The sequence below is a fragment of the Erythrolamprus reginae genome, chromosome 1, assembly GCF_031021105.1.
Source record: "Erythrolamprus reginae isolate rEryReg1 chromosome 1, rEryReg1.hap1, whole genome shotgun sequence".
In the NCBI taxonomy this organism is placed as follows: domain Eukaryota; kingdom Metazoa; phylum Chordata; class Lepidosauria; order Squamata; family Dipsadidae; genus Erythrolamprus; species Erythrolamprus reginae.
In genome coordinates, this window is record NC_091950.1 from 282,052,022 (window position 1) to 282,064,524 (window position 12,503).

General features: G+C 37.3%; 1 protein-coding gene across 1 annotated transcript in view; it reads right to left on the reverse strand.

Annotated features, from left to right (window-relative positions):
• Positions 1-9,516, reverse strand: part of ELOVL4 (ELOVL fatty acid elongase 4) — a 43,989-nt gene extending 34,473 nt beyond the window's left edge. The window contains exon 1 of the mRNA XM_070739048.1: positions 9,014-9,516. Coding sequence (XP_070595149.1) covers positions 9,014-9,098 — 85 coding nt within the window. The 5' untranslated portion in view covers positions 9,099-9,516. The remainder of the gene's footprint in view (positions 1-9,013) is intronic.
• Between the last annotated feature and the right edge of the window lie 2,987 nt (positions 9,517-12,503).

Here is a 12,503-nt window from a genome sequence, read left to right on the forward strand (position 1 = left end):
ATATTACTTGTAAATTTGCACCAGACAATTAAAAAAAAACCCTCTAATTTCCATAGCACTCAAAAGTGAATATATTTAAAAATACAATGAGCAAATGTTAAATCAGTGTTTGTTGGTTCAGTTTTAATTAAAGTAAACAAATTCCTAGCCATAAACTTCTAATTGCTAATTCACATGTGGAGCTTTACCAAGTATTAATAGCTATGACTGCTATATTTGGCACAAAGGCATTTACAGGGCCAATCTAGCACACCTTTTTATTCAATCAGCCTGACCTCTTCTAATGTCTGCAGTTGAATAACTAAGAGGGAAACATTTACTGTAAATAAATCTCTATAGTTTGCTTTCCTCAGGGGACGCTCGCGTGCACAAGATTTCACCAATTTTTTGCTTCCATGCATGCGCAGAAGCTAAAAATCACCAAAATCTCACGCATATGCATGTCCTCTCACAAGACTTCTGCACGTTTTTGCTTCCTGTGCATGCATGGAAGAAAATCATCTTGAGGGTGTGCGCATACGCACATGAGAATCCTCATGCTGCATGCAAAGCGCATTACTAGCAGCAAGTAAAAGCAATCTGCCTCTGCCCATCACCCACAAATATACATGGTATAGTGAGGAAAAACCTATGCATAGTAATCTTCCATCCCAGAAGAATCTGGTTTAAAAAAGAAATTCTACAAAAATTTGGATCAGCTTTAATACAATAAATGTCAAGATGAATAAATTCAAGAAGTGTGGTTTGCTTCTAACTAACATATTTTGCTAAAGCTTAATATTTCTTAGCAAACAGCAACAAAGACCCATATCTGTTTTAATAATAGTTGTAAGATGCCTCAGGAACCTTATACTATAATTAAAGTGTGCCACATACAGGTATTATATATATTGCTTAGTCAGTATACACGAGTCATTCATATTTCAATCATTTCTTTTATCTAGTCCAACAGTTAGTTTCATATTGCTGAATATAGATGTTATCGGCCTCCAAAGATAAGTTAGGTATGATTTGTTCATTTATCAGATGGCATTCCACATTATCTCTCTAATAAATTGAAAGTTGAAAGCCAAGTTGTTGGTGGGGCAAGAAAACAGAGTTGAGTAATCTAATAATAATTTTTGCCTCACAATCTTGTCCCAAGCTTCTTCAAATCAAGTCCGGCTTTATGATTTATGCATGTATGTCACAAGCTAATTATAATAAAATGGCAGAAGGAACATGGATACATTATGATGAACCTCTGCACCCACAGTTTTTAAATGGATGGGCAAACCACGGTCATGGATCATAAAACTTTTCAACATTCTGAGATGAGGAGTGGATTCTGCAAGAGCCCTGGTGGTGCAGTGGTTTTTAGAATGCAGAATTACAGGCTAACTCTGCCCACAGCATGGAGATTAATCCTGACTGGCTCAAGCCTTCCATCCTTCCAAGGCTGATAAAATGAGGACCCAGATTGTTGGGGGCAATATGCTGACATTGTAAACTGCTCAGCAAGTGTTATAAAGCACTATGGAGGGGTATATAAGTCTAAATGCTATTGTTATTGCTACTGGATTGTGTTATGTCTGCACAGGTAGGAATTACACAATACTGTATTTTAAAATAATAACATTTCATTTGAATTTTTGCATTCGCTATACTTCAACTGGCTAATGTAGTACACTAGTAAAAAGACATCTGGAGAAACTGAAAAACATTTGAGAACCTACATAACAATTAGCAAATTATGTTCCACATTAATTCAGAAGACTGCCCAGTAATTATAATGGGAACTATTCCTGAGAAAACATGCACAGGGCCATTTGATAGCAGGGATGTAAAAGTTGCCTATCAAGGTCTGCATTGGCTTTCATAGAGCCCTTTTAGGGTTCACTGTTGAAAAGTAATTTTTACTGGAACAAAGCAGAAATCATTAAATATTATGAGCCAATTATATTAACTGCATTTATTAATTGCAATTCAATTCAATTTAATTATATACAATTAATTGCATGCCAATCAAATTAAGTTTAGTATTTGCACTAACCCCACTTAGTGCAATTTTTTAGCATAGTCACAAAAGCTGAGAAATCAGCTCTGCACCATTTTTCTAAGAAATAATTCATGGTGGCATGATGCTAACCCTCAGTTTCCCAAGCCATGCATTTTGTTCAATATTTATAATAGTAGAAACTATTCCCAAGATATTCAAGTTCTTTCAGTTGCTCTCAGTAGCAATAAAGAGACCCTGAATGGGCATGCTTTCTCTCATTGGAAATAGTTTCTCCAGACCAGGCTAGGCTTTTTATGTAAAAAGGTGCAATTGTACTGTATTTTGTAGCTGAATGGTTTGAGCTATTGAGCAGAACAAATGATTTAAACACAGAACAGAATAGAACAATCTTAATAATTCTCAGAAGCGTCATTATCATATGACTCACAGCCAAATACTTGTGGTTATGCCAGTAGGTATAATATGCATATAGAAAACCATTTTACAATGGGCAGAAATTTGGAGTATGAGAAGTCATTTAAATTGTGGCATATTTTGCATGCTAGCTGATAGTTTGCACAGAAGAAACAATGTCTATGGAGATTCATCCAGGTCATGATTGTCTCAAAAGGCAAAAGGGTCTCATGCTTGAGTAGGGGGTTGGATTAGATCAGTATTTCCCAACCTTGGCAACTTGGAGATATCTGGACTTCAACTCCCAGAATTTGCTGGCTGGGGAATTCTGGGAGTTGAAGTCCAAATGTCTTCAAGTTGCCAAGGTTGGGAAACACTGGACTAGATGACCTGCAAGCTTCCTTTCAACACAAACAAACAAACAAACAAACAAACAAACAAACAAACAAACATGTCTTTAAGGAAAAACAAATGAAGTCCAGTTGCCTCTTAAAAAAGGTCCTTTGGGACCTGAATGACTAGAATCTCCATAGACATTTTGAGAGAGAGAAACATTACTGTATTTGAACTGAGAGTATATTGTCCTTGTAGTATACAGTTTAAAATTAAATATTTAAAATGAGACAAGTCTGCAAAATTAGCAGAAATAAATAATCAACATATGCACATTTACAAATATTTTCATGGAGTAATGTTCTAAGTACATGAAATAAATGAATAAAATATTATATTTTTAAAAATGCCACAATGCTTTGCACAAATTATCCTCAGACATGTATTTCCTTGAAGAAAAGGTTTCATTCATAATGACTTCTTCAAAAGAAAAACAAAATCAAGAACAAAGGCATATCTGTCATCACAAAGTATTGTGCAACCTCTTGGATAAGAAAATATAGATAATCCACTATTAACATTGAAAAGTACTGGGGGAAAAAAGAAGAGATGAAGGGTAAGTTTGCAGATCATTACTAACTAATCTATCATTTGGACAATGCTATTAATGCTATTCCTATTTTTGTCTAGGAAAAAACCCCAGACAAATGGGCATCCATTCCCAGAGCAACTATAAGATTCTTTGCAAAATGCAACTGATTGGTCTCAAAGGATAAAGCAGCTGGACACTAAATATGTGCATGCTTCAGGTATTATTTTTGGTCTCAAGCGTTGATCCCCACACATTATTTCTCCATGGCAGTAAAAACTATCTAGAAGTCTCATTGTCATTATCTCAAGTGTAACACATACATTTTTTTCATATGTGCCATTCCTTTCATTTTGTTGGAGAGAAAGGGAAGTGATGTGTACAAACAAATGCTTGTGTGTTTTGAATGAAATGAATGAGAAAGGTTCTGCAGCTGGTGTATAACATTAACTCTTAAGTTAGAACTCTGTAGCTATGAATCACACCTAGAGTTTATAAGAGAAAAGTTCAGAAATATTTTGGGGCAAAATATCCTTATGTGGCATTATCTGATGGAGAGTAGATTGAATATTTATGTCCTGCATAATATCAGCCTAATGGTCCTTACTGAGAGAAGTTAGATATTTTGTTTGCTCTTTATTTATTTTATTTACATCCTGCCTTTAATATTTTTATAAACAAGACAAGATGGTAAACATATCTAATGTTCCTTTCTCCTCCTACTTTGTCCACAATAACAATCCTGAGGTGAGTTTTGCTGGGTGGAGGGGAAGGAGGAAGGGAGGAAACAAGAGGGAGAGGGAGAGGGGGAAGAGACAGAGAGACTGTCTCAAGGTCACCCAGCCAACATTCATGCCTAAGGCAGGATTAGAACTCAACAGTGTCCTGGTTTCTACTCTGATGGTCTAACCACATTCCCTCTAACTGTGGTTAGCACTTATATTTTGGATGTTACAATCTTTATGATTTTTAAAATAGAAAGCAGGTTACTTTGATATTAATAATGAGGAAATTAATTGGATGACATGTCACTTTTCTTGCAGAACAGTTTTATTTTTGTTGTTAATTTTTTTTTTAAAAGTCATTTTGACTTGTATTGTTGCCTATACCTTACTTACTCATTTTTGAAGTAAATTTCAAAATGACTTCTGATATTGTTTAGAATTTTGATTATCTGTCTTAACACTACTGAAAGGGTTATTATTTAAAAACTTTTAAATGTTTTTTTATATTATGTTGTACCAGTTTTAAACATAGACGACATATGTTTTTCAAAAGACTGTTTTGGGGGCCATTTTGAAATACAGTACTGGGAACAATTTGTTGTACCATTTCAATAAAGTTACAAATCCACAGGATTATATTACTGACACAATCTGTAAATTATTGAATATTTTCCCTGATACTTTTTGATTATCTGCATCCTGCAGGCTTTTACAAAATTTACAGAAACACTGGGAAATAAAAAATGAGCTATCTATACATTAGGACAAGAAGTAAAATTCAGAACTTATATACTAGACTCACAAGAAGATGGTTCTCATGTTGGATTCACTTTCATCCCTTCTGTTTCATCATAAAAATGTTAGGAAGTACAACAATTAGTTGAGATGCCATTTTAAGTCTAGACCAAAATCTAAGCATCGAAGATAGGCTAAAATTGCAGGGCAGTGGAACCATGACACATTCTTTGTAACTAACTTCCAATTATTACACCATCACCTCACCCCCACAAATTAGTGAGAGCACAATTGCATGAATTGGCCCTCCAGCATCTGATTAGAGTTGGGAAGGAATAATTTGAGAATCTGATTTTAGAACTATAAGAACATTGAAAACAATGGAGAGAAACTGTGTAGGTGTCTTAGTAAGAATAAAATTTCTTCATTTGTTGTGCAATGTTGTGAAATATTTTATGAGTTGAGCAATATCCAAACATGGCCAGGCTTTTATGATAGGGTACTGGGCAAGGCCAGAAAAGCGTGGTATTATTTCAAGATGAAGTTCAAGATGAAAATGCTGTGGTACAGCACTAGATTTACTGATTTATCCATTCAGTAGTACCATTGCTATTATCAGAGAAGCCTATAATCAGGTTCAAAGAAGGACCACATTACTGTGGTCAGATACATTGAATATTTTGTTTTCAGAAGATTATATGGACTGTGTTTCTTTTTTTCAATTGATTAAAAGTAGAAGGTGGGAATCCAAAAAGCTGTCTGAAGGACCAAGCTACCATCTGTCCAACATTCAGATTAGTCTACTTTTCTATACTCTCTCACACTAAATAAAAATAACTGTAGGAGCAAATCTATAGTTAAATCAGAGGAGAGAAGAAATAGAAGCATTTGATCCACTTTTTTCCAAAAGAAAATTTAAACACAGTAAAATTGATAACAAAGGACAGCAGTTTAAAATATGAAACCCTAAATTAAAAAAAAAACATTTTTAACTAGCAACTCACTGGGAAGGGTTAAGAAAAATATTTTTTCTACTCCATCTGCGAAGCACCTTGTTAAAAATATATAACAATTGTAATAGGAATAATTAATAGGAAGCAATCACTTTATTAATATAATTCACACCAAGATGTTTGGTTTTTTCAAATTAATACCATTAATTTCAAGAGTTAATGATATAAACAGAAGTCATGTAACTCCTCCCATAGCATAATGAAATCATTATATTTTTCTAAGTCTACTGAACAGTACAAATGTAGTTTTGAATATTACACACACACACACACTCACCTTAGTGACTAGGGACACACACACAAATGTGTGGCCTGAACCTAATCATATTACTAGTATAATTCCTTCATAATGAATCTAGAGTTTTTTCCTAGCAGTATTCAGCTTTAGACATGCTCTGTTTGTTTCCATCTTCAGAATGGAAGAAAATATTTTTTTGTAAGTATCCTACCCTCTGCAACCGTATAATCATTTCCTTTATACTCTGGAAGCTCTACAAATCTCTGGAGCAGGCTTTCAAAGGATTGCAAAGGGAAGTAATAGCTGAATAAGTATGATTTCCTGCCCACTTCAAGCAGTGACAATTTTTATTGGATCAAAAGTTTTCCATAGACCAAAAAAACCCCCCTTCCTTTCTGCAATAAGATTTTGCTAGATCTAGCCCATTCCTCTGTCTAGGAATACAATGGAAGTTCTACGCTTTGCTCCATCTAAATTATATCCACATCATTTCAAGAGCTTCAAGACAACCAATACACTGAAAAATGTGTTTTAATTATTGTAACTAAATATTCTTTGGGAACATCGGATTATGCCAGATATACATATGCCAGTCTCAGATGTTGCCTTACTACTTAATGTAGTACAAATTAGTCTGCTCAGCATCAGATGTTAGGCAAACTTTTCTAAATTACCCAGATGGCAGATAGGCTTTCTAAAGAGAAGGAAGTAATAAAGTTTTGGGTTTTTTTAGCAGAAGTTGATATTGTATCATTGTTGACAGTTTAGAAATGTTATAGTTCAGTGAGATTTTGGCTATGGAGTACAGAGTAACAATCATGAGGTAACACAGTTATTTAAAAAGTTGATAATTACATACTATTAACAATTTGTTTTCAGAAATAACTAATATAGCTATGCCTTGTAAGAAATAACTTGTTACATAGCTTTGCATTGTAACAAGAAAGACAGTGGCTCTGTGTAAATATATTTAATGTTTAAAGGTTTTGATCAGAGTTGCTGCTGAAGTGCACTAGTGTGCCTTTCGTCCCCTGTCCAATTGTCTTTCCTTTATCTCATATATCATATATATTTTCTTCCTTTCATATATCTTCTCCTCTATTTCATATTTTTATTTATATATATTACCTCATGTCTATTCTCTTCTATATGTATTATGAATTGGACGAAATAAATAAATAAATACAGTAATATAAAATCTAAAGTATGACTAAAAGCAAATGGTAGTAGAGAATAATTAGGCAGATGGTACACACACAAAAAAGTTCTGAAGTGAGAATGCAATGGTCCAATAAATGCCAGGATTTACTTAGGTATTCTCAAAATTCATAACTCACACAGTATGAATGTTATTATTCCCTATAGTGAAATCCATACAGTATGTTGCAGAATCATCCTAGCATTTAAAATTAGGCATTGGCCAGTTGAATATAAAATGCAATCCTGACTCCTGAAGAATATATATGCATACCATCTGCAGTCATAAGCATGAAAATGTCAAACATCCGGTTATCCATGTATTGTTTCATTTATCATGCATGCAGAACAAAGCTATTTTGCTGATGCCAAGACAAGAAGCAATCCAAGGCTGCAATTTTAGGTAATTTATCTGGGCTTAAAGCCCACTGAACAAAAAGTTGTTCCTCAGAATAAACAAGCCATGTTATCATCTTGTTCTACTATCTTCTAAATGATACCCTTTCTGTATCATTAGATACATTTGATATAAATCTATTAGCTAATTTTTATACTTTTCTTTCCCTTTTTGAAATAAACTGTTAGTTTGGGATTAGACTTAACGAACTGTACCGGGAAACTTTGAATGCATTATCAGGAGTGATCTGACTTCCATTAAAAAGGCAAATAGACAAAAAAAAAAAGACAAAAAAGAAGGGGGAATGGGAAAAGGAAGGAGAAAGCAGTAAGAATCTCCCTAAAGATTTATTCAAGGTACATTCCTTTTACAGTGCAAAGGATGCCACTGTCTGGATCATACTTTTAGTCTCATTTCCCCCAATTTGCAACCACTTTTCAGATCTATTGACTATCCATTTTCAGTCACTCCCAATCAGCTTAGCCAGTCAACTTGGCACCTCCACAGGCATGAGATTTATGGCTGGCGGAGTTATGGTAAGCATATTTCAGTTGTTACTCTTACAGTAAGCACTTTCCAAACTTTTTTTTTTTTAAATGTAGAGCAGCTTGTGGGCAGCAGCTGGTTTTCCCTTGGCATGTTTACTTATTTATTTATTTATCTATTCAATTTGTATGCCACCCATCTCCCTATAGGGACTCTAGAGCAGTGTTTCCCAACCTTGGCAACTAGAAGATATCTGGACTTCAACTCCCAGAATTCCCCAGCCAGCATTCGCTAGTTGTGCAAATGAAATATTCAATGAGAATATTTCATTCATTCCGATCTAGGGTGTGTAATTTGAGTGTTCCCTTTATTATTATTTTTAAAGCAGTGTATATATTTAAAAGAAGACAAATGGCCACAAATTGAAATGGTACCCCTGCTTCCTCTCTACTTATGACTTAGGGCTCCCCAGCCCATCCACTCCAAAGGTGGAGAGATGAGGAAAAAGCGCTCCCCTCAATCTTCCAATGTCTAGTAAAAGGATTCCGTTTGAGTTTGCCGCCTTCTGTCACTGCAGCCATTGGCTTTAGACAAGACGAGAGCGAAAGAGAGAGATGGAGAGACGGAGCCATTTTGACCGTTGTGTGACAGTGACAAGCCAAGGAGGATTTTTTTGGGGGGGGGGGGACGGGGCGGGGAGGAGTCCCCCCTCGAGAGCCTGGATGGGAAGGTGACGAGGAAAGCAGAGACGGTTCCGCCGGGGATGGAAGAGAAGACGAGCAGGTGCTGCATAGCCAGGAGCGCTAACGGGAAAAGGCAGGCCAAGTGCCGGCTGCTTCGGGGAGGAGGCTGAGAGAGACTTAACCCCCCCACCCCCCAAAAAAGGAGAAAAAAAGCGCCTGCTTTACCTCGGATGGTCAAGGTCCAACGGTAGAACTCCAAGGTGTCATTCACCACGTTGGCTATGAGGCCCGGCTCTCCGGAGTGACCCATGGCTGGCCGGCTGGCAGGCAGGCGGGGAGGGCGGACTTTTGCAGCAGTCTTGGAGCGGCGGCAACCAGCAGCGGCGGAGGCAGCAGCAGCAGCAGCAGCAAAAGAAGGAAGAAAACCGGCAGGCTTTTTAAATTCTTTTTAATTGAAGCTGAGGTCAGCTCCGAAACGAGCGAAGTCTTGGGGCTCTCGGCCGGGGTTTGCTGCTGCTGCTGCTGCTGCTCGTTCCCCTCCTTGGAGGTGGAAATGAAATTTAAATCACCGTCTCTTGGGTGTCTATCTTCAAGCCCCGCCCCTCCGGAGGAACGACACCCGTGCCCGGGGCAGGGGTGATGGGCAAAGGCAGAAGAACCGGCGCCGAAGCCAGGCTCTGCAGCACCTTTGGGGACGGACCGTAAGCGCCTTACGCACGTGACGCCTCTCTTTCTCCCGCCCGCCCCCTCTTTCCGGCTGGCGCAGGCGCCCCGCCCTGCGCATCTCCCATTCACGCGAGGGATGCCCGGGAGGAGTGACCGGGTCAATCCCGGCCGTCTTCGCTACTTGGGGTTTGGGAGGGGAGCCCCGGGTCCTCTTGCGGTGCCTTGGGAAGGCTCGCGGCCTGCCAACCTCCACCGTGTCGTGGGAGAACCTTTGGGGGATTTATTTTATGTATTTATTTATGTCAAGTGCGTATTGGTAGTATACAAAGATATAACAATGTTTATTTACATGATACTAGTGTGTGTGTGAGAGAAAGAGATATTAGGACAGGGGCCGGAAGGCACGCTGGTGCACTTATTGTTAATAATATAATTAATATAAATCCGATAAATAAATAAGTTATTAATAATTAACTAATCATTAAGTGTTGTACCACATGATTCTTGACAAATCTATATTTTCTTTTATGTGCACTGGGAGCATATGCACCAAGACAAATTCCTTGTGTGTCCAATCACACTTGGCCAATAAAATAATTCTAATTCTATTATGCATGCCCCTTACTGACCTCTTAGGAATCGGGTGAGGTCAGGGGTAGGCAAAGTTGGCTCTTCTATGACATGTGGACTTCAACTCCCAGAATTCCAGAGCTAGCATGTTTAGGATTGCCCCCACCCTCCTTGCTTTCGTAAACTCCTTAAAACCCACCTCTGCTGTCAGGCATGGGGGAATTGAAACATCTCCCCCTTGCCCATGTAGTTTTTGTGTATGATTCGATTGTGTGCTTGTTTTTTATATATTGGGGTTTCTTTTTTGGGACTTTTTAACCTAAAACTGTAATTTAGATTGCTAAATATTAGATTTGTTACTATGTACTGTTTTTTACCATTGTTGTGAGCCGCCCCGAGTCTGCGGAGAGAGGCGGCAAATAAATCCAATAAATCTAATCTAATCTAATTCTGGGAGTTGAAGTCCACAAGTCATAGAAGAACCAACTTTGCCTACACCTGAGTGAGGTCAACAATGGATAGTCTAAGAGTAAAGTTTTGGGGGTTAGGGGATGATACTACAGAGTCGGGTAGAGAGTTCCATGCATTAACTACTCAATTACTAAAGTCGTATTTCCTACATATATAAATACAGAGGATCCCCTCCATATTAATGCTTCGCCTCTTCCTCCGTCTCTAAGCATAGCAAAGGCAATGGGGCATAAGAGGTACAATAAAGCAATACATCACCTCTATGGACAAATATCATCCTGGCAAAAGCCCCAGAACATCTTAGAAAGGATGTTTCATCCTTCCGCCCACTCGCTTTGGTTCCACCTAAACTTAAACCTTTAAACCTTTTAAATGGCACAGCTCCCAAATATGATACAAATACAGGGCAATGATATACCAGGATTCAATCTGGTTCTGTCACTGACAAAAGGCCAGCTTGAAAGGAGGGCCCATTCCTATTCTGAGGCACCGAATAGCCTCCCCCACCAACACCACTTTATTTATTATTTGGATTTATATGCTGCCCCATATGAGCGTTTATGGAATGCTCTCCCCACAAAGTATCAAACAAAGCCTTTGTTTTTCCTCGGTTCTCTATAAAGGGATTAAATCTCTCTCGTTTCAAGATGCTTTTTGGTTCCAAGTGATGGAGAGTGCCAAACATGAGGTGAATCCTTGTTTTTCTTTATTGCTGATGCTCATTTGTATGATTTTTTTTTTACTGTGAGGCGCAGCTCCAAGGCCTTTGGGATTTCAGTCATGTAAAATAAGTAGAAAAATATAGACAGCCATCACAATCCTTGCCTCAGTGTCTTAAAGGGACTCATTTAGATAACCCTAGCTATTTAGGACTTTAAACATTAATAACAATACTTTAATTGGAGATAGGAAGGGAATAGACAGCCCACATTTATTCATCAAAATTGGTGCAATGTAGGACTAGTGAAACATGCTTGAATTTGTGCCCCGTTTTGAAACTTGCTTGCCTATCGAAGAAGCAATGGAGCATTTTGCCAAGAATATTTAATCTCTGCATTTTTTCCTCTCGCCACTGCTTATTGGTGGAAAAAAGCACACCTGGACACCATCAGAATGGCAAGAGGAAGTTGGTAATGGCTGTTCATGATTCTTTTGCAAAGCATTCGCTTCAGCCTTAAATCAATTTTATTCCGACTCACTTTGAGCAGCTTTCTTCTTGAATTGTTTATTTGTTTTATTTATTTATTTTGTCCAATACACAATACATATAGAAGAGAATAGACATGAGGTAATATATATAAAGAAAAATATAAAATAGAGGAGAAGATATATAAAAGGAAGAAAATATATATGATATATGAGATAAAGGAAAGACAATTGGACAGGGGACGAAAGGCACACTAGTGCAATTGGGCCTTTCAGAATCTAATCCATCTGCAAAAGTCTAGTAGGGGGATCACTATATTGACTTAATTCTTGATTCTTAAGAAATCAATATCATGTAGCTAGGACTACATTCTAAGACATTAATTATTTTCGCATATTAAAGCAATACATTCCATTAAATATGCAATATAATTTAGATTATTTGGATGATGCTTAACAATTATATGTTATGTCCATTTAAGCCTTTAAGATGTAAAACCAATCATGACAAAATATAATACCTCAATCAGCATGACAATCAAGTTCAGTTGCAAAAGATCCTGTGTGTGTTTGTATCTGCATTTTCTGTACACACGTACAGCAACGTTGTGCAAATAAACACTGGGTTTTTAATCACCTGAGAAAATGGTGGACACATATATATCTTGATATGTGGTGGTGGGGTTGCCTTTTTCTAAACTGGGCAAATACATAATACATTGTCGAATTCAAATTGCACAGCAGCAGAAGCATATTAAATGGTATGATCAGATATTGGTTTGGTTTATCCAATGTTCCTTTAAATTAAAAGGTTTAATAGTAACCACATTATATTTCTATATTCTTATGGAAATACTGTAAT